Source organism: Vespula pensylvanica, chromosome 9 (genome assembly GCF_014466175.1).
Source record: "Vespula pensylvanica isolate Volc-1 chromosome 9, ASM1446617v1, whole genome shotgun sequence".
In the NCBI taxonomy this organism is placed as follows: Eukaryota; Metazoa; Arthropoda; class Insecta; order Hymenoptera; family Vespidae; genus Vespula; species Vespula pensylvanica.
Window position 1 is genome coordinate 6146525 of NC_057693.1, and position 24208 is coordinate 6170732.

At 34.6% G+C, this 24208-nt stretch overlaps 1 protein-coding gene across 4 annotated transcripts in view; it reads left to right on the forward strand.

Annotated features, from left to right (window-relative positions):
• The window catches only part of LOC122632101 (protein roadkill), a 77331-nt gene that overhangs the window by 929 nt on the left and 52194 nt on the right, over positions 1-24208 (forward strand). For all 4 annotated transcript variants that reach the window (XM_043818571.1, XM_043818572.1, XM_043818573.1 and 1 more), the window contains exons 2-3: positions 114-201; positions 416-472. In XM_043818571.1, the coding sequence (XP_043674506.1) occupies positions 117-201; positions 416-472 (142 nt within the window). In that variant the 5' untranslated portion in view covers positions 114-116. The remainder of the gene's footprint in view (positions 1-113; positions 202-415; positions 473-24208) is intronic.

A 24208-nucleotide genomic window follows, 5' to 3' on the forward strand; every position in this document is an offset into this window, starting at 1 on the left:
AAAAAAATTTCTCTTACGCTTGTATTATTAAGTATTATTAAGTAACTTGTTTTATCAATTAAGATCAAATATAATAGGCTTTTATTATCATTAACGTATATTTTAATTTATAGGTGATGCTGTTAGAAGCTTTTGGAATTCTTAATAGCCAAATAATTATTCTATATAGCCAACCGGTCTTGCTCTACTTTGCATGTGAAGGTAAAAATATTATTCCTTATATACATTTATATATACTTTATCGTAGCTCTTCTTTTGTCAAATATTATTCAATAGAATATATGTGCGTACGTACGTACGCACACTTCCACGCACGCACGCTCATACGAGTGTATATACGTAGTTTATATTGACCAATAGAACAAACAGATATACGTAGTTTATTTTACTAATAATAAAAATATTTCTGATACAGGTTGGCAGTGCCGATGTTTCCTGCATTTTACGATATATAATTTACGGTGCATGTTTGGTGAGTCAAAACTATTACATATGTTTAACATTATTTGAATTTGAAAGAATGCGAAACTATAAATTATGGTCGTATTCTTAAGCCATATTAGTAATTCTTTTAAATACATATATTACTGTTTTATAAATTGTCTTCAAAAATCTAAGAGGTATAGCAACATTATCTGAAAATTATAATTTAAGGTGTTTTCAATTAAACCATATTGAAAGTTCGTAACTTTTCATTAGACAGCTAGATGGCGTTTAGAGTTTCTTAAAAAAAATCATATAAAAATAATACTTTTCTTTAATATTATTCTCTCAATTTCACGTAGTTACAAATACGAGCAAGTACGTTCGAAAGAAAATTTCATTTTTAAACGAAATTCTTAAAAAAAGAAGCGTGGGTTAACATCCTTCGGTAAGACATTTTCTTAAATATTCCCTTCATTATCGATCGTTCGTTTCACGGTAAACAAGCGAGAGCATACTCGATTCTTTTTTTTTTTAATTCTTTTCTTTATTTACTTTTTTAACCTCATATAGAATCGTCATGTCCGCAAGATCGTTTACAACGTCGTGATATTCTCGAATCGAATCGAATCGAATCGAATCGAATCGAATCGAATCGAATCGAATCGAATCGAACGGAATGGAATCGAAACAAATCAAATCGAAATTAATCAAATCAGATCAATTTTTAGCCAGAGATCATCTTCCTTGTGTCACTCGAAAGGCCGCAATGGTAAATAGAGTGTGAACAATGCGTTCGTATCTTCGTTCCACTCTCAAGATCGTTCTCTTCTTTCTTTTCTTTTTTACTTTTTCTTTTTTCTTTCTTTCTTAATTTTTTTATTTTATTTTTTTACTTCTTTCTTTTTTATTCTTTTATATCCCAACAGACGTATTTGATATACATATCCGTGTTATACTGTTTAACAGACGAGAGCGTATTCCGTTGTTATGTCGAGAGAGTATATACGCGTGGTAACGAGATTACAGCTTGAACAATATCGTATGTATGCGTCTCCTCTTACAATCAGTTGCTGCTACGTTTACGTCAGATTTGTGGGTGTATATATACATGTATACGTATGTATATGCATGTACGTGTTCGGGCATGCACGTGCCTAACCAATTTCCGCTTATTTTACCTAAATCGAGGTCGTGGAGCCGTTAAGCGTCGAGGATCAGTCACGATCACAGAGTCGTAGTACATTCTGACTCATAAAAATACTTTTCTCATTGTTGTTTTATTTTTTTTTATTTTTATTTTTTTTTTTTTTATTTTCCCTTCTTACGATCGAAGGATGATTCTCGAATGAATATATAAATGTGTTGTTCTTTGCTTTGATTACTTTTAATGGAGTGTCTCTACGTACGGACTACGCTCGCAAGAAGTGTGACTCGTATCACGTATCGAATATCGATTGATACGATCGATCGATGTATGTATGTATGTATGTATGTATGTATGTATGTATGTATGTATAAAATGTGTACGTATCTCTTTAAAGATCCTTTTGTATTTCAATACGGTAAAGAAATATTATTCTTTAGAGAAATCATTTAATTTTTTTTTTTTTCGTCGTAAGAAAACAAAATCGAATAAAATTCGAATGTTTATTTGATTGTGTATGTATATATATATATATATTTTTTTTTTATTAAAGTTTTGGTCGATAAAGAAGAGTCGAAGAAATGGTTAAGGACGAGACCGATTTTATCTGTATCATGTACATGTCCGGAGGTTTCATGTCGCTATACATATTTATATTTTATATCTTGTATATCGAGAATCTATTCAAGATTGTATCGAATTGGTCAATTAGTAATGTCTCAATTTTGTAATGAAAGAATCGGGCCAAAGATTCTAGAGCCAAGAAAAAGGTTCTAGGTTATTCGAAGAATCTTTTATTTTTTTAACTTAGAATTCTTTTTTTTTTTGGAATAATTTTTTTCTTATTTTTTTTGGGGGGGGAGGGGGAGGGGAATAAAATCACAAGATTAGGAATTATTTTTTTTTATAATCCAAAAATATAAAATTAGCCTCGAAAATTTTAAAAAATTGATTTTTGATATCAAGGATTTTTAAGGGGGAAAAAAAAAAACGAAAAGAAAATAAAAAAGAATTCGACGAAAGGATTCGATTTTATAATCGTTAACGATAAAGAGAGAGACAGAGAAGAGATAGGAGACACGTCCAATGTAAAATTTAGATACATTTCAATGTAAATCGCCTCGAGAGTAATTATCGTAACTCATAGGCACTTCAGACAGGTAGTTTACAAGCGTGCAAAGTGGAGGCGAAGTACGTGCGAAGGTCTACGTACTAATTACCGTATTTTACGTCGCATCGTAAGGTACATAATCGTTGCATGTGACAGGACATATGTACATATACAATACATATATACGCATGCATGCACGCATGTACGCATTCACGTAGGCTCGTGCAAATTTCCAATTTATTTCTCTATCAAATGGCTCTCTTGCGTTCTTAAAAAAAAAAAAAAATAAAAGAAAAAAAAAAAAACAGGTATATAAGAAAGAAAAAAAAAGGAAAAAGAAACAAGAAGAAAATAGAAAGAGAGAGAGAAAAGAAAAATATTCATTTAATCTCATGTTGGACTACTTACCCCAAGTATTCTAATCGATCATCGTAAATCCCGTTTATATAAAATTTCATTGATTGCGAACTCACATTTTATATTTGCTTTTCACGCCCATCTACACTCCCTTACGATATATATATATATATATATATATATATATATACATACATGTGTGTGTGTGTCGGTATTCCAGATATTAGGGTCGGATCAATCATTGTTCTTGATCCCTTGTTCATAGTCGAGAAAACAAAGTTAAACTCAATCAATTAAGATTATTAATTAAGGACCAAGTATGATACGAATTTTAGTGATTAATCGATTAATCGAACAATATATATCGTTCGACTTGAACGACACTCATTTCTATGACGTCGTCGACTAATTCTCGTCGGTAAAATTTACGCGTTAACGTCGGCGTTGTTCACCTACCCGGAGCACGTATATTCACAGATTGGGGGTCTTTTTTCTCCGTCCTTAAAGAAGAGACGCGAGAAGCTTATCTCTGCATTTTACGGACTCACGTGTTAAAATAAAGTGACGTACCCCGCCCACCCCTCGTCGAGCACGGTGGAGGTTACTTAAGTCGCGTATACGATGCACACGATGCACACGTATGCAGTGGGAGGAAAGAAAAGGAAAGAAAGAGAGAGAAAGAGGGAATGAGAGAGAATATGTGTGAAAGAGAGAGAGAGAGAGAGAGAGAGAGAGAGAGAGAGAGAGAGAGAGAGAGAGTGTTTAGTAATAGCTCGTGAGAGTGTAAGAGAGTGAATGTTAGAAGAGTGAGAGAGAGAAAGATGGAATATAATCCCACCTCGGGCATATTAAATATCTGCGACAGAAGAGACGACTGTGGGAGGGTGAATGCGCAACTTTGCCAGACTGCTCGGTTTTACCCTGCCGTCACCCGTGTGCGGGCTTCACCCTTGAAAAGAGAGCGACGAGGCACAGCCCTTAACGTTGGTTTCCCCTCAAAGAGATTCTCTTTCTCTCTCTCTCTCTCTCTCTCTCTCTCTCTCTCTCTCTCTCTTTCTATTTCTCTCTCTCTTTTTCTCTCCGTTCGCTTGCTATGCCGCTCTATCGCTCTCTCACTTTCCTCGTAGTATCCTCTTGCTCGCTTGTTATTTCGAGAATCGTTCTCCTCTAACCAGCATGAATCACGAATTTCAAATTCCCCTTTTGTAGTCTCCTTTCGGAATCCTTTCAGCTTGATCCACGGAATAATCTTTATCAGCCAGTCTCGCCGTGTAATTTTTTTTTCTTGTTCTTCTTCTTGTTCTCCTTCTTCTTCTTCTTCTTCTTCTTCTTTTAAGTGATATATACTCGTATATAAGCAACTCGATGTAAATCTATTACCTCGTTGAAAATGTAAATCGACGGTGTTTAACGTATTAGTGTAAATTACTCGATCGTATTAGAAAAAGAAAAAAAAAACTGTGTTAAACGAAAAGTATCTTTTTCATATTAATATATAACTAGTAGTAATAGTAATAGTAGTAATAATAATAATAATAATATGAAGTATACATTAATTGATTTTGTTTATAATTAATTAAAAAGATGCATATTTTGCATCTTTCAGAACGATCTATGTTCTTGATACGTACTACTTAGATAAATACCTATTCATTGTTATCAATTTTCTCGATATTAATTGTAATGATATAATCGATAGTTCGAGAAATATCGATTTCGATGACTTTTTTCCCTCCAACGAGGATGCTGTCGAGTCGGGGCCAGAGCTCTTTGGTAACGTCATTGTGAAACGTCCTGTACACGCTACTTTCACTATCGCGGCCAAGTTTCATAACTGTTATTATCGAGGTCATACGTAGGCAGAGGAGAAGACAACGAAAGAAGAGAGGAGAGAGAGAAAGAGAAAGAGAGAGAGAGAGAGAGAGAGCAGATGCAGAGAAAAGAGGAGTTCGCATGAAAAATTCTATTCGAACGAATATACTTATAGAAGAGAGGCAGTATTTATATCATTTAATGTTAGAAATATGTGTGTATCTGTGTGTGTGTGTATTCTAATATCGTATATAAAAGAGAGAAAAAGCCTTATTTTCTTTCCTTGATCGTATCGATCAAGTTCAAAGTATTTTCAACGTCCACGATGTTATCTGCATCTCGAGCGAACCTCATACATACATACATATATATATATATACATACATACATAGATACACTACGGATATATGTATTTAAATACCTACATAGATACATACATACATACATACATACATACATATATATATATATATACACATATGTAGAGAAAACATTAAGAGAGTTTGCAGAAATTTCTTTCTTGTATACGCTGCTGCTGCAACACGTGCTACTATCGATATTGCATCGTATTTCAATCGGATAAAGAAAAGAAAAGAAAAGAAGAAGAAGAAGAAGAAGTTTTCCTATATAAAAGGTTTAGTAGCCTGAACTCTTCCTAGTTTCTATTTCTTTTATTTTAGATAATATTCCGACGTCAGGATGGCTTCGGCACGGTATATGGATATGTAGTTATACAATAAATAAAATTGTAAGATATTCAGGACAAAAGCATTTATCGCTTGGTACGCGAAAGGGGGAAACGGTAAATGGAACGTTAACTCTTTGTCGATGAGTCATTAATGCACAACGAACGTTAGCTGGGGCGTAATCGGTCACGTCAATATTACCAAGTAGACACTACGAAGCGCGTGTTAATGTATCTCTCTTTCTCTCTTTCTCTCTCTCTCTCTCTCTCTCTCTCTCTCTCTTTCTCTGCTATGTATTACGTTCTTGTGTGCATTTGTATAACTTATATAAAGACACACACGCACACATATACGCACAAATTGCAAATCATTTTATTTGACTATTCGTTACAATCGTACGTACGTATATATATATATATATTTATTCATTTCTTTCATCCATTTCACTCGAAATAAATCCGAAAAAGAAAGAATCCATTTTGTAAAGGATAAGAATAATATCAATTAATAGTTTTGGTTTTTTAATATCAACTCTTTTCTCTCGTGCATTAACGAATCCATTTATAATTACCTGTGTTCATTTGTCTACTGCTTTTTGCTTTTCCTTTCTTTTTTTGTTGTAATTGTTCCGATGATAATCGATCCAATTAAATTAAGTAATTTAAAACTCGTCGAAACTCTTTCTATCTCTTTCTCTCTTTCTCTCTCTCTCTCTCTCTCTCTCTCTCTCTCTCTCTCTCTCTCTCTCTTTCTCTTTCTTTCTTTCTTTCTTTCTTTCTTTCATTCTTCGTTACATTTATTGGAACGGCGACGAACTCGTTGGATCAATTCGCTCGTGAATTTAATCGTTATTCGAGTGATCGATCAAGACGAGATAACGGGCCAAACCCGGACGTGGGAGCCTTGAGATCGAGCGGGGTTGGGGATTGGGGGGTTTGGGTTGGGGTTGCTGTACGTGCATTGCGCAAGAGCATTCACCCCGCTCAATACTCAACGACGATGGTATAACGAAAGAGAACGAACAGGAGAGAAGAGAAGAGAAGAGAGAATGGCTTGCGTATAAGTATTAACAAATGCGATAACATATTAACATATTCATATATCGCATATCAATAATCTTCTCGTTTACGTCGTTCAATGGAAATATAAAAAATTTTGAGATGATATAGGGTGTTCCTTTCTTTTTTTTTTTTTTTTTTTTTTTTTTCTTTCAAACAGATACACGTACGTATAATTTCGATTATAACGTCGTAGAGAAACTCGATATTTTGTGACTTTTGAAAAAAGGAAAAAAAAAAAAAGAAAAGTCGATAAGATCGTATCGATCAATCGTCTCATCTCACAACTCCCGTATCCAGCTTCTAACAAACAGAGGAGAATATTCAGTGGAATATTCGGAAACAGACGTACGTACATACGTCTGGAAAGCTTGTTTGAAATCAACCTTATCCGATGAAAATCGTTATACAAGCCGAACGAGTAACTTGCCTTAGGCACTTACTAGTCGTAATCTTTATGCTAGAAAAAAAGTTAGCGAGCAAAGGTGCACGGAACATCTTCTCTGGCATATGTGTTTAGTTATTATATACGTACATACACCTATATATACATACGTACATATATACATAGATATAGATATGTACGTGTTTTATGTGTGCGGCTCTGCATCCTACGAAACGGGGCTTTGGATATCAAACTGGCCACCGCCTGTTGATATTAGCATTTATTTATATCTCCTGACCTCAAATATGTGTAACGTCCTACTCCACCCCCCCTCCTCTCTCTCTCTCTCTCTTTCTCTCTCTCTTTCTCTCTCTCTTTCTCTTTTTACTCTTTACTTACGAAGCAGAAGGCACGACTCGTCGTACAAACACGTCTCCATTTTCGAGGTTACGTATTTACTGATATCGAGCAGCTTCATCACATTCTTTCGATATCCTCCAAGATCCGAGATTTTCTCTCTCTCTCTCTCTCTCTCTCTCTCTCTCTCTTCTTTCTTCTTCGTTCTCTTCTTATTCCCCACTTTACTTTTTTTTTAAATATCCTTTGTATGTACACCCACGTTGAAAACTTTCTTCTCACTTTCCTTTGTACTACTCACGAGCTTGCTTTCGAATCTCAAGATTTTTGTTCTTTTTTTTTTTTTTTTTGTTGTTCTTTCCTAAGGAGTGCCACGATACGAATGATATCCGAGGTACTCTAACCCATTGAATTATATTAATCCAATGATTATATGATAAATGTTCTTTTTCGCATAATTATTATTACCAGGGAGTCTCAACGTGAACGTTGTCTAATATAACAACGACCTCGAAATTCTCCTATACGACTATACATATAACAGCTCTATGGTTTCTCATCTCCAAATATTTATTGTATCTATATGCGTGTATATAAGTGCAGTATGTATTACGTAGCTATCTATGTACGTACGTACGTACGTACGCCGTTTTGCGTATGTATATACATACGTAACTACTATATCACCTTATATCAGTATCACGAGTCTCGTATATTTTCTAAGAGCATAGAAGAGAGAGAACACACATAGCTACATATATATACATACATACATACATACATACGTACGTACATACATACATACATATATATATATATATGCACGTGCGCGCGCGTGTAAAAAGAGACATATGTGAACGCGTGTAGTGATCGAAGTATCTATTCGGAGCATCGTCTCACATGGTTCATATATATCGCGTTTATGTATATCCCAGTGGTCCGTGATATACAGAGAGATATTCGTAACTGTGTCAGTGGATAAGTCCATAAAAATGAATTGAACAGTAACGAGGTCGAGAAATAACGTAGAAGGCCTCGTCCGTCCGTCGAGGCGGCGGCGGTGGTGGTGGTGGTGGTGGTGGTGGTGGTGGTGGTGGTGGTGGTGGTGGTGGTGGCGGCGGCGGCGGCGTTTCGTTTCGTTTCGTTTTCTCGCGTCCACTTTCACTCGACTTTCGGAAAAAAGCTCGATCGTAAATAAGAACGATCGAAGATCGAACAAATATGTATCTAAACGCGATAATAGTGTATAGGATTGATTTATATTTTTTGTTTTGGATTGGACATTTTTTTAGAGAATTCTAAGATAAAAATCATTATAATGAACAGATCTTTTTTTTTTTTTTTTTAATATTGTCTGAGAAGTAAGATTTTAAAATGTGATCCCATAAGAAGCGAGAAACTTCAGTTTGCTTTTAATCTATAATAAAACTTATGTTGAATACGTATCTTATTTGAAATTTTTCGTAATTTTTTGTTGTCGTATTTCAACGTAATAGTATTCGAAATTTGCAGAGACTCGCACGATCGTTTTTCTAACCGTACTAAAAAAAGAAGAAAAAAAAAAAAACATGAACGAACTCCGAGACTTATCGAGAAAAGGAGGTCGAATCGGGGCCTTACGAAATGTGCCTTGTGCGACTTCTACTTCGTCTTCTTCTTCTTTTAATTCTTTTTTTGAAGATTCGTTTTATTCCTCTGATTTCGTACGAAGTCCACACACTTATATATATATATATATGTGTGTGTGTGTGTGTGCTTACATATATACATGTATAAATAATCTGTACAAACTGATTTCACATAGGAAATCTCCAATTTATTTCAATTGCTATCACAGGAAAGAGAAAGGGGTTACACACGGGATGACTTTATTTCAAATGTTTCTTTAAATCGATTACGAAAGTAATTACGAAAGTGGATTAATTGTATGTTATATACATATATATGACTTTTTGTTTCGAGATATATAAGTAGGTAATCAGATTTTTTTATTTTGCTTAGCTCACTTTTTATAATTATCGGCACGTATGACATTGAATTTATCTCATGTGTGACTTCATATATTTATATAAATATACATATACATTAAAAAAAAAAAAGAAAACAGAAAAGACAAAAAAAAAACGAACTACTAAAAAGATACGATCCAAAATTAGCACGCAATCGTCGTTTTGCCTTTCGTTTCTTTTTTTGAGCATGGTGACCGTGAAAAAAAAATCAAGATGAACAACGATGGAACCTGGCCTCTTTTGTAGTAAACTAAAAAATCATTTTCTCTCTCTGTTTTTTTATTTTGATTATTTTTCTTCTCTTTCTACTTCTTTTTATCTCATTATCAGTTCTTCGATGATTACAAGGTTTACACCTGAACGAGCGAGCGCATGTCGGTCGAAGAAACGATACGCGTAAGACGAGCATGTGCAATCTACAACATGCCGTCAATCGCGTTCAGCTGCGAATTACATAGAAACGGCAGCGCATGTGTAACGACTTACTATCTCTACCTAACCTACTCCACTTGTAACTCTGCAAGGAACACCACTTCCTCATTACACCGAGTGAACGTGCTGCGCCCACGTTGCTCTGTATACTTCCTATCGATTCCCTTCGATAATCTTGCTACCCATCGATACACACGTTGCATTTTATCCTCACCTCGTTTCCCTCACCTACGAAAGTCATCTTCCCTCCTCCACCCCCTTCATCAACCCCCTCATTCACCCCTACCCTCGTTTTCTTCGAGAAGAACAACGTATGTATGCACTTACATAGCATAGCTACTTTCGAACGGTGTCGTTCAATCGTTCGTTGATCATTGATTAGAAACGCTCGGATTTCTAATCGATCGTTTTACTTTCTTCGAATGGCTGTCTGTAAATGTCGAATGTCGATCGATTAATCAATCTATCGGTTCATATCGAAAGTTTTAATAGTTTACAGTTAAAGAAATAACGCCTGGTAATCCTTTTTTTTTTTCTTTTTTTTTCTTTTTATTTATTTCCTTTCGTTTCTATTTCATTAAAAAGTTTTATATATCCAAATAAATAACTAAAAAAAAAAAAAAAATGACATACTCCGTGATATTTTTTTATTGGGAAAGGTTTAGGTGTATTATTTTCGAATATAAATAATAACGATGCTGGTGTATTTTATTTATCGAAACATCGGCAATAGTATTTTTTATATAAATAAATGATAGTATGTTTTATATTGAAAATTCCGACGTTGCGTGTTATTCCACCCATCGAAGAAAAAATCATTTTTTGTGTAGCACGTTTTTTTTTTTTTTTTTTCCCTATATATATACACATACATAGATATCGCAATATGTCAAGATAGTCGAGTACGTACTTCCTTGCTTTATCGAACGAACAATTAATATTTAAATAAATATTTTATAAAAACTCGCGATTTTTAAGAATTCGATTACGATCGATTAACGATCAAACAAGGAAAGATAATGATAGAAAGATATATTTCATATTATTTTCTTCGTATTTCAACATTGTAATCGATTCACTTTAAGAATATGTATATCTGTCTTTCGTGTCTTAGAAATCAAGATGGCAACTTCTCTCGATGAAAGTTTCTCTCGATAAGAATACGAAACTTACGATCGGAAACTAACGAGCGTTATCTATGCTCTTCTATTTTCCTACCATCGAAGATAGGCGCGTTGCTCTCGATAGAACGAGAACACAGGTGACGGGTCAGCGATAGTTTACCTACTTTAATCTACCTTGCGTGTCTTCGCTTTGTCGTCTAACGCTTTGATCATCAATCGGTTTATTAGAAAATCGAACGGATTATTATCAACGATCGTGTACGTTTCAAGTATCGATTTTATCCCAATTCGATGATTACAAATAATAATCCGAATATCATAAGCGTATAAAAATTGCAATTATATACGAAATAATCAGATATGAATAAAACAGATCACACGTAGTTATTTAACTTCCTTTTTCTCTTTTCGCTTAGATTACCAATCGACTTATTCGAAAAAAAAAATTTTTTATCGATTATTATCGATGAACACGTATATATATATATATATATATATATATATATATATATATATTATCCTAATTCGATGATCATAGATAACGACTCGAGTGTCATAAAGATATTAAAAAAAAAAAAAAAAAAAAAATGCAATTATATGAAACAATCAAACGTAACATAATGTCACATCTGGTTATTTACTTAATTTTATTTCATTTTCTCTTTTCTCTCTTCGCTTTGATCCTTATCAAGCAAAAACAAATTAAAAACAAATCTGATAGATTATTATCAATGAACACGTACATTTCAAGGATTGATTTTATCTCACGATTCGAGTGTCATAAGTGCATGCGATAACAAAAATGGGAATTACACATTAACCTGTGAGATACAAGTTACAAGTTATATATTTCATCATATTCCATTCTCCTTTCTTTCTTTTTCTTTTTCCGGGCACATCGAGGCACGTAAATAAGTAAGTAAGTAAATAACTAACTAACTAACTAACTAACTAACTAACTAACTAACTAACTAACTAACTAACTAACTAGCTAACTACTTACTTACTTACTTACTTACATACTTACGTTGGAGAACGATTTATAGAAATGTCGGAAATTGGCGCGAGCCTAGCCGAGGCCTTTCTGTTCTCTCGACCTGGCGTAATGATCAGCTTCGACCGGCTTCAGTGTGAAACGGATGAAATATCGACTAAATATAACCGGGGCCAGGAGGAACCGACGTAAAAGAGGGGCAACCGTTCTGCCGGTGATGGGGGCTTGGGAGGTGCTGGGGAGGGAAAGAGTGGGAGTTGGGCGGGGGGCGTGGGTCTATAGGGGAAGAGAGGGGAGATATTCGAACGAAAAAGAGAGAGAGAGAGAGAGAAAAGACTACGACACGACGCGACGACGACGACGACGACGACGACGACGACGACGATGATGGGTATCTCGATGCTACTCGTCGAATGTAGGACATCGGCTCTTCTCGTCTTCGAAAAAGATTTACGAACGAATGAACGCGAGCAAGCCTGATTACGACGTTTCGTTGGTAATTCAGTCGATTTCCGACGATTAAAGTCGTTCACTTTTTCTTTTTTCTTTTCTTTCTTTCCCTTAGCTTCTTCCATATAGTCCCCACCATCCTTACCCCCATGTTTCAATTTCTTTACCCCGCCTCCGTCTCTCCCCTCCCCTCACGTCATCCGAAACGATGCATCTTCTCTCCGAATCTCGTGAAAGTTCGTCTCCTTCTTTACCTCCTTCTTCTCTCCCTCTCTTCCGTAACCCGATGCTACCCTGTCTCTCTTTCTCTCTCTCTCTCTCTCTCTCTCTCTCTCTCTCTCTCTCTCTTGTTCTTTTTTCTTTTTCTTTCTTTTTTTCTTTCTTTTTCAAGGATCTCAAACTTTCCATTCGCAACGATTATCTCAGCCCTCGATCCGATTGTGTCCCGTGAGGAGGAGCAGGAGAGAGGAAAGAGAGAGATAGAAAGAGATATATAGAGATAGAGAGAGAGAGAGAGAGAGGAGCCAATCACATTCTCTACCTTGTCCTGCCCTGCCCTCTTCTTTCTCACTGGTAGAAGTAATCTTCTTTGTGTCGTCGAAGCTTTCGTGTAGCGTGCTGCACGCTTTCACTCCGGAAAACACTTTCGCCGACCGATCGTCGTTCGCCTGTTCGTTCATTCGTTCATTCGTTCATTCGTTCATTCGTTCATTCGTTCGTTCGTTCGTTTGTTCCTTCATTTGTTTGTTCGTTTGTTTATTCGTTCGTTCGTTCGTTCGTTCGTTCGTTCGTTTGTTCCTTTGTTTCTTTTTTCTTACTTTTTCTTTTTTTTTTTTTTCTTTCGTTGGTTGATCGGTCGATCGAGATTATCGTTTCGTTCCACTTGACTTTACCGATTTGACTTTATTACATATCTTAGATCGTATCTTTGAATCCTGAGTAGGTAATTCCTCGTAATAGTATTTTCTCTTACAATCGTCGACAATTCGAATTGTATCGTTTACGAATGTATTATTATTATGTGAGTTGTCGAGGAAGGGAAAGAAATAGGAGAAGAAAAAAAAAATAAAAAGGAAAGATAAAACAATGAAAAAATAAAAAAGGGATAGAGATTACCCGTTAGAGATTGGATTTTCTCGAGTCGAAAATATAGTAATATAGGGAATGAGAAAAATGGTTGGGTCGTGAGAGGGACCTTGAAAAACTATGCACCGACAACAACGACGACGACGGGTAGGTCTAAGGAAACTAGTTCAATTAGAGAAAACCGCGGAAAAGGAGATATCTCTCTCTCTCTCTTTCTCTCTCTTTCTCTAGAGGCGCATCGAGGTATGAGGGTTTTGGGGGCAAAGCATCGCCTCGCCGACAGCTCGTGAAAGAGCGCGCCCGTTCCCGAAGAAGTCACCGACTTTTTCTTTTTTTTCTTCTTTTCGTCATCATTTTTTTCTTCTTTTTCCGTTTCCTTTTCCTCTTCTTTTTCGTCTTTGTATTTCGTCTTTTCCAATAGAAGCCAGTCATTCTAAATGTGTGTGTGTGTGTGGTTTGTATCTATTTTTGAAATATTCTCACGAGAGAGAGATAAGCCATTGTCTCTGATATATCTTTTTTAAATTTCTTACGTGTTCAAATTTCTTACGTCAAGCCATGCCGAAAACGAGGACGACGCCGACGATAAATATGAATTTTCTCTCCCTCTTTCTTTCTCTCTCTTGTTCTCGTAGATGTCAAATTTTGGATTTACCCTTTACGTTGTCCAGATATCGAAAAGCGAGATCGACAAAGCATTAAAAAAGATTTACTTATCCTACGTACATATGTACGAACGAACGAACAAAATAAATAAATAAATCAATCAATCAATCAATCAATCAATTTTCCGTCAATTCTACAAAAATGAACGAAGAATAAGAAATTTCAATACACTCATTTTCTCGAAGATTTTGAAATTTTCAATTTGCCCTTTACGTTGTCGCGATATCGTAAACGAAATCAAAGATATATCGAAAGGTGTTACTTATCGTACATAGTACATACATACATACATATATACATACATACATTCGAAAACTAATTAACGAACGAACGAAATAAACGATGGCTCGCCACGTTAAATGATGTTTGAGAGGAGGCTTGGTGAACGAGTCGCGCGCGGATACACATATGTACGTACACACATACACACATCATACATACATCCATACATACACATACACACATACGCACACATATACAGAGACAACGTGCCGAGGCTACGACCGCGTTTCTCGCGGTGGTTTTAAGTGGCACGCGCCTACCTGCCCTCTCTTTGCCCTCTTACGCTCTTCTCCATTCTCCTCCTTCTCCTCCTCCACCTCTTTCTCTCCCTTCTCCTCCTTCTTCACCACCTTCTCCACCTCTCACCTCTTACGACCAACAACCGGACAAATGGAGCTCTCGCACAACGTGCTGCCTCTCTCGCGTGGTCTACGAAACGTCAGAACCGTTTTCTCTGTTCTCTCTGGCGCCCAACGTTTCTCCCTTCTTCCTTTTTACTCTTTCCCTCTCTTTCTCCTCTTTATCTCTCTCTCTCTCTCTCTCTCGCTCTCTCTTTTTGTTCTTCTCTCCCCTCTTTCTAAAGAAGCACGTGGATCTTCACTTTCCCCGTTGACGTCCCCCGGAAGTTCGCACGTCTCCTGTGCTTAAGGCCATCAGTAAATGTATGTATGATGTATATATGTTTTTATATACTCACGCGCGAATACACACACAGAAACACACACACGAACACACATATATATTCACGTCTCTTCTCGTAATCGTTTCCCTCTTTATTGCCACCTTTCCCTCCCTTCTCTTTTCAATATAAACTCACGATAGACTTTAGAATGACGTTGATTGATTGACTAATAATTTCGTTTTACATCTTCGATGTAAAAGAGAGAGAGAGAGAGAGAGAGAGAGAGAGAGAGAGAGAGGGAGAAAAGAGAGAAAGAGAGATCACGAAGCATCGTCTGTTCTTCTTCTTTCCACCCGTGACGTTCTATAACTTACATATGTATCTGTACGTATCTATGCATCTGTATGTATCTGTAATAAAGTTCACAAACGATCTGGAAACGAGCGATGACGTTGAGGTATTTGTCAGGCGTGCAAACACAGAAGTGCACTGTTTAGAAACAGGGTCGCATCACTTGAGAAGTGTTCCCTCCTTCTATCTCTATCTATCTATCTATCTATCTATCTATCTATCTATCTATCTATCTCTCTCTCTCTCTCTTTCTCTCTTTCTCTGTCTGTCTGTCTATATCTCTATCTTTCTTTTTTTCTGTAACGTCGCACACAACATTCCTTTCCTCTCTCGTCCTCCTTCGATGTGCTCATTATCGCGCTTTTCCATTATCCTCGTTCGAATTTCCACGCCCAGCGACTGGTTGCGATGCGATACGATGCGATGCGATGCGCTGCGCTGATGATGTTGATGTTGATGTTGATGCTGCTGATGCTGCCGATGGTATACATCATGGCGCTTCTTTAACAATTCTATTTTCCTACTTTTTAGTATATACGTAAGTACGCCTCACGATTCGAATCGAGTACGTAAGTTAGTACGTACTTATATATATGCGTGCGTGCGTGCGTGTGTGTGTGTATGAATACGCGTTTTTTTCTTCTTTTTTTTTCCTTTTTTTTCTTTTTTCTCTTTTTTTTCTTTGTTCATTCGTTCGTTCGTTCGTTCGTTCGTTCGTTCGTTTGTTTGTTTGTTTGTTTGTTTGTTTGTTTGTTCTTTTTTAGCGGTCCTCTCGATATAAACTTCTGTTTGTTTTTTGACGTATTTAACGATTACAGTTGAAATGGAAGATAAAAAATAGATTGTTAAAAAAAAGAAAAAGAATGTGTGTGTGTGTGTGTGTATACACGGAAAAGAAAAAAAAAATCGGTGCGAAAAATATTCGCAGTCGAAAGGAATCTTTCACGACCATTCAAATTCTCATTTTTTGTGTGTATATATGTGCGTGTATATGTGTGTTTACACAGGGGTAGGGTTGTTAAAAAAAACTTTGCGGATAAGTTTGTTTTTCCAAGAACGGCTCTTCAATTTGACCCCGTCAAGTGGAAAGTATAGTAAAATACATACGTACGTGTATAAATGACCTTGTAAAAAATAAAGTCACACACGCTCGATAAGACACGCCTATTTTTACGCGTTGAATGATTCACTTTTAACGGGTTTGACGTTCGTTCGTTCATTCGTTCGCTCATTCGTTTATTCGTTCGTTTTGAGACCAAAATTCTTGATCATGACCTACGACGGATCTTGTCTTTCAACGATCGAAATCAGTGATCAGTTCAATCTTCGTTCTGCAATAAGCCGAAATTGAAAAGTTAATATCCCATATGTCCCGCAACGCAAAATCAATATCAAATATATACTTTAATATATCAGTCAAAATATTCTTATTTATCAAATGGTACTTATGGTATTTTCAAAAACGAATGTACAATTGAATTAACATTTTTTTTCAATTCGACTTTTTACCAGTAATACTTTCAACGTTCACAAGTATCTACCTGCATACAAATATTTTTTTTTTTTTTTTCCTTTTTTTTTCTTATCGAAAGGATTCAAATAGAGCGTGATACTTTTTTATTTTTATTATTATTTATTTATTTATTTATTTTTTAATCTCTGTTTCTCTTCAATAAGGTTTTCTCGGCAGATATGTTTGCGTATATATACTTCTGGTATATTTTTTTTAAGTCTCGTAATTTAAGGTCCGTAGATTTTTTCTATGGGTCACAGGTTATATAGTTGGATGAGATCCACATGTGCGTGCATTACTGATCTAGATTTAAGAAAAAAAATATATATGTATATATATACATATATATATATGAAATTTACATATATATGTGTATATATATATATATATATATATATATATATATATAAAATCTCCGAGCGTTTTCATTTTGTCTTATCTCGTGTGTTTTCCTTCGTGGACGCGTGAGAGTAACTAGCTCTCACTTTTTCCGAGAGGACTAACGAGCCGTTGGCATGATTTATCCATCTATCTCTTTCGAGACGTGAAACGACGTTCAGCATCAGATCGAGTTCGGCTTGGACGAGCGTTTAGAAAGCAAACCTGTGTAATCTTATATCTATCTTTGCTCTAAGGTTTTGATTAGCAGTTAACCCACCACCAACTGTTGTAAGTACCGTTCGTGTAACCCAAGTAAACGATCGTAATTGTACAATCACCGGTTGTACGAAATGATATTAACAATTGTTGTTTTTTTTTATCGAATCATTTTCAAAATCAAAGCAAATAAATCGATTAATCGATTTCCTTTCTACGATTAATTTCGATCGACGTATCGTTTACTTCCGATAAACGATTCCAATACGTAAAATGGGAGCATAAATTTTTCTTACCGTCATATTTTCTTTTTTTTTCTTTTTTTCTTTTTTTCTTCGCTTACCTACGATTATAATATTTGAAAAGTACATATTTACGATCCAGATTGTAATCGATGATGAAAAAAACATTGTGATACTTCTATTCAACGTGATATTTGTCGTCACGCATCGTAATTACCATTGTATTATAATCGACGAGAAAGTCCACGTATATATACTCACATGTATATAATTGTCGACAGCTATCTCTATTATACGTTGACCTTTTAGCTAATTTTATATGGATATGTAAAAGGATAACTTTATTATTATAAAATTATCATTGAAAACGTTTGACTTTAAAACGACTGTATGTCGATGGATCGTAAACCAATTATACAGAGTATAATTGCTCTGCTTTAAAACTTTTAATTGATTCTAATAATATAAATTCGTTTTATTTATGTATATGGAATAACGTTTCTCTACAATGGAACAAAACAAGGTTTATCGAAACAAAAGTTTGATATATTTTACAAAATAGGTCCAATTTTCTCGTGTAACGCGTAACTCGTTACGAAAGAAGAACGGTATGTAGTTTTTAACGACGTAAAGGCGAGACTTTACGATGTTGTAAAATCTTTCTCTCTCTTTCTATCTTTATCTATCTATCTATCTATCTATATCTCTCGTTTTTTTCTCTTTTTTTTCTTCAATGAGATTTCTATACAAGAAAGAAAAATAATTTTATGTTTAACTCAATTACATTATTCGACGCGTTACATCATTCCTTTTCCCGGCTTTTCTCTTTGTCTCTTTCTCTTTCTCTCTATCTCTCTCTCTCTCTCTCACACACACACATACACGCGCGCGCACATCACGCACGTACACTCGTATAATCGATGTTTGGTTTAAATCGACGATAATAATTTCCAAAGGAATCGTGTTGCTCGATCGACAAACGGAAGAGATAATGAAAGCATATCGCATATTTTAAGTGTTGACGTTTATAAAAGATCGAATGAATTTTAGATAGCTTTTACGAATCGAATGTTTAATCACGAACGAAATGGTTACACGTTATTTAGTAAATGTATTTTAATCGAGATGCTTTTAAATGCCAGCTGCTTCCTTTACCGTCGAGAAGAGAGAGAGAGACAGATATTACGTTTTACATCTTCGATGTAAAAGAGAGAGTGAAAGAGAGAGAGAGAGAGAGAGAGAGAGAGAGAGAGAGAGAGAGAGAGAGAGAGAGAGAGAGAGACGTTGTATATTACTTTGTTCCTCTCGTTACGAAAGTTTCTTAGAACGTGAACGCGATATACGTGTATGATCTACACTAGTATATTAAATATTGATTCTTCGAACTTTAGGTAACCCATTACGTCCAATAAAAAATATCTAAGAAAGTATGATAATGATTGTATATATATATATATATATATATATATATATATATATATATACACACATAATTTTTAAATATTATTCTACAAAAATTGACATACACGTTTTATCGTCTCTTCTTCCTTTCTCCAAAAACACGACCTCCAAGCTTTCCACGAAAAAAGAAAGAAAGAAATAAATGAAAAATGAAAAACAATAAAGAAAAAACGAATTAATGACGTACGTAAGCGAATAAAGGATTTTAAAAAGGAAACGAACCTTATCGTCGAGTCAGCAGAAAACTGAAAAAAAAAGAAGACAAAGAGATTAAATAAATAAATAAATAAATAAATAAATATATAAATATATAAATTAAAAAACAAAAAAACAAAAAAAGAAACATTAACATACGATAACGAACAAAGAATTTGAAGAAGAAACGAATTTTATCGTCGGAGTCGGTAGAAAATTGTGTGGTGAGGAGCAAGAGAGATGAGGAAGGGAAAAAAAGAAGAAGAAAAAAAAAAGAAAATTAAAAAACACAAAAAGAAAAAAAAGAAAAAGAAGAAGAAGAAGAAGAAAATATTTACAAATGTATTCGCAAAAGTGTACCGAGGGGTAACAGGTTAGCGAGAATAGAATGATCTCAATTAGGCGAAAAGTAAACTCTGGTTGTACATAATATCTACGTATATCTACTTACGTACGTGACTTATGATAACGGTCCACCTACACGATTTATATCACGAGAGATACGAATTAACGTATAACTACCGTTATGGTTCCATTAATGATCGACGACGTCTCTATAGCTCGACCATTCGTCATTCTCGAAGAAGATGGAGGAAGAGGAGGAGGAAGAGGAGGAAGAGGAGGAGGAGGAGGAGGAGGAGGTGAAGAAGATGATGATGACGGAGGAGGTGGTGGAGATGGAGGATTTACAAAAGAGGCGTTCACAAAAGATTCCTTGTGTCTCGGTCCACTTATCGCGTTCACGCGGTAACAGATCGCAAAGTCGTATTCCGTTTGCGATTTGGAGCACGCATAGATAATCCAACAATCCAACGAGTCCACAGAAACATATATACGTACACACACACATATATATATTATGTATGTGTATATACATAGAAATACAAATAGACATACATACATATAATAGTAAATAAGTATACGTCCTCGACGTATATTTTTTTCTCTTTCTTTTTTTTTTTTATTGTTTTTTTTTGTTTTCTTTTAATCACACTTTATTACGACTCATCTGCAAGCCGAACACCTTCTTTACGACGTCTTTTCTTTACACATGCATGTACAACAAGACTATAAGCCTAATCCTTTATTTCTTATCACTGTGAATGCGAATTAATTGTCTTTTCGCAATATTGTTGACAAGCAAATAGACCGAATGAGGGCGATAAGTATAACCGGATTTTTATAATACACTTTTATCATCATTATTTATTATTCATTTTCGTATTACTAGTACTAGTACTACTACTACTACTACTACTACTACTACACTACTACTACTACTACTACTACTACTACTACTACTACTACTACTATTACCATTACTATGGTAACAAGTTTTATACGATTTTTATCATAAAATATGATCGCATTTTATCCTTTTCCTTTTTATTTTTATTTCCACTCATATCTTTTCCTTTGATCGTTCATCTCGATTTATCGTTCGATAAATGTAAGATGAAATTTAAAAGATCGAGCTTTGGGGCGAAGATCTCTTTTGCGAGTGAGTGAGAAAGAGAGAAAGAGATAAAGAAAGAAAGAAAGAAAGAGAAAGAGAGAGAGAAAGAGAAAGAGAAAGAGAATATGTCCGACAACGACGACGAGAGACTCTCGTAGAAAACCACGAGGAATAATTACGTCCGTGCACGAATGGCCTATTTAATTCAATGAAACGAACCATTGACAGGGCCTATTCAACCATGCGACGCGACGAGGTCATGTAGTAGATATAAAAGACAACAACAGGGACCGCACCCACACGCGTATACCCTCGTATTATATATATATACGTATACGTAAATTACACCTACACTGTAAATGCTCGATTTTACGAGTCAGCTTCATTGTGCGAAGATTCGTATGCATAATTAATAATAATAATATTAATAATAATAATAATAATAATAATAATAATATTAATAATACTAATAATCATCGTCATCATCATCGTTATCGTCATCATCATCGTCATCGTCGTCGTCGTCGTCGTCGTCGTCTTGGTCGTTCTAAAAACGTCGCACACTTTCACGAAAATGTGAAGCTTCGAATTAAAGAAGAAAATGAAAAGATAATTTTTGTCAACGTTCTACCTTCAATTTTATTTATTTATCTATTTATTTCTTTTTCTTTTTATATGATTCGTTTGTAGAGTTAACGGTAATAATCATAAAGATTCTTTTTTATGTCGATTTTCACGAAAGTGTGAAACATATTGGATTTAAACAATGAATTTGAAACATGTGAATTTAAAAAAAAAAATTTTTCTTCTTTTCTTCTTCTTTTATGATTCCGACGTATGATCAATAATAATAATAATAATAATAATAATAATAATAATAATAATAATAATAATAATAATAATAATAGTGATAATCGTTTTTCATGTTGATTTTTACGAAACAATAGGAGGCCCTATTAAAATTAAGAGAAAAAGAAGTAGTTAAGAACGAAGATAATTTTTTTTCGTCGGCATCCATTTTATCCTACGTATAAAATTCTATAATATTCTTTTTTCTTTTCGTATATCAGACGAAAGAAACAATTAAACGCAAGCAAATAAGAGCAGAGTCGGTAGAGGACAACGACCGAGGAAGAAAGATTACGCGTTCGTTTTTCAAGGGCATGTCCGTCCGTCGTCGTTCGCCTTGGAATCACGGCCTATCTCTCTTTCCTCGCATTAAATCGCAAACAACGATATCGCCAGTGTCTCTTCCATCACGGGAATATGTACTTACTCGAGAATATAAAACGTATTATATATATATACACACACATATATATATATGCATATATACATATGTTTATACATACTAGTGCCAATTTTTTTTTCTTATCTTTTCTTATGTACAATGGTATGCAATATGCATATAGATTGTTTTTCAATTGATTTATTCTTAGGAAAAAAATTATAAAGAAAAAAGAGAGAGAGAGAGAGAGAGAGTCAATAAACACATTTTGTCTTCTTATATTTAATAAGAACATCTGTGGATGTAAGGAAACAAGCCGCTTGTCACGTTTTCACTTTCGAGATGTTATCGTCTTATGTTCCGAACAACAATTATTCTTATTATAGCAGTGTTTCCTTGTTTTCTTTATTTTTTTCTCTTTTTTTCTTTTCCCTCTCTTTTTCTCCCTCTCTCTCTCTCTCTCTCTCTCTCTCTCTCTTTCTTTTTCTTTCTCTCTTTTTTTTTTCCACTGTAATTACATATGTTATATACCGTCTTACCATATTGCAATAAATATATTTGCGATTGGTCGATAAGCAATGTCGGAATTTTCGATATAAAAAAATATTAGTGATTGTTTTTTTTTCTTTCTTTCTTTTTTTAGACGAATTAGTAGAAACTTTCAATAGAAAAAGAAATACTATCGTTATTTATTTATCGAGTATAAAACAAGTAAAAAACTGTCGAAGCTACTCAATTCTCCAATCGAATAGACATTAATCCTACATTCTATAGGACGTTTAATTCGTGATAAATTAAAATTTATCGTTGAAAAAATGCATCGTGTTTATTTTATTAATTTACAATCTACGAATCTAATACTATCGGCTCTATGGATAAGTTTCTAAAATGAAAAATTTCTATCTTTTATATACGTATAGAAGAAATACATACAAACAACATACGTAAACAAATCTATAGAAGAAATATACACGTATATATATATATATATATATGCGATTGTGTGGTACGACGTTCGACCGAGCAACAGACAACACACAACGCAACAATCTCTCACTATTTGATTTTATCTTCCTTGAAGAGACGGAGAGACGGTCCGACGGAGAAGCAGAAAGAGATAGATATAAAGATAGACATAGAGATAGAAAAAGGAATGAAAAAGGTTAGGATCTTCTCGGTAGATGTGATTCTCTCACATCGTAGTTAAATACGAAAGAGGAGTAGGAGGAGTCCGTGTATCTGTGTGATCTAGGCTAACCGCGCTCTCGTCGTTCTCTTAAATGGGTGCATAACCCCGTCTCCGTAACGTGCCCTGGTACACACCATTCTCGACATCTCTTGAATATCACCGTTCGTTTATATGGCCGTTCACGGTCTACCAACATCTTCGTCGTCGTCAACAACGATATAACTGTACGGCTATACAAGGTAATCTTATATTGAAAAAATAATACCCATCGAAGTGTCATCATTGATATTACCGTTTAATTAGCTCTAATTAAATCGTTCTAATTAAACGTTTAAGGATAAGTTGTTTTTCTTTTCTTTTCTTTTTTTTTCTTTTCTTTTTTTTATGTGTATAGAATGATGCGGGTGAATTTCTTTTTTTTTTTTTTTTTTGTAAGAATATTCTTTTAGGGACGTATATATTTATCAATCAGGGACGCTCGATGATCATTGTGGGATATAAGAATTTAGCTTTTTATTTATTGTTTCTTGTCGATTTTGTAATGTGTAATTTTGTAATTTTATACGTATAAATGTGTATTGGTGCGCATGTTGCTCGAGTATAATTTATATCCGTCGTTTACTATAGTGTGTCTTTATCGATATAAATAAATTATACTCTATCGTTATATTTATATTTGGTAGAGTGTAATTATAAAAGAAGAATAATACAAAAACAAAGAAGAGATCGTATCACGAAAAATTAAATTAGATTAATTTTTGAATAGAAACGGGATGTACTCCAACCCTCTGTTACGTTTATTTAGGGGAAAAAAAAAAAAAAAAAAAAAAAAAAGATCTATCGAAACATATTCGTCGCGTTTGATCGTACGATTAATCATGTAGACTCGTCGACGTTAGTCGTTTTTAAAATTATAGTACGAATCAATAGGCAAACGTCGCAAAAAAAAAAAAAGAAAAAAAAAAAAGAAAAAAA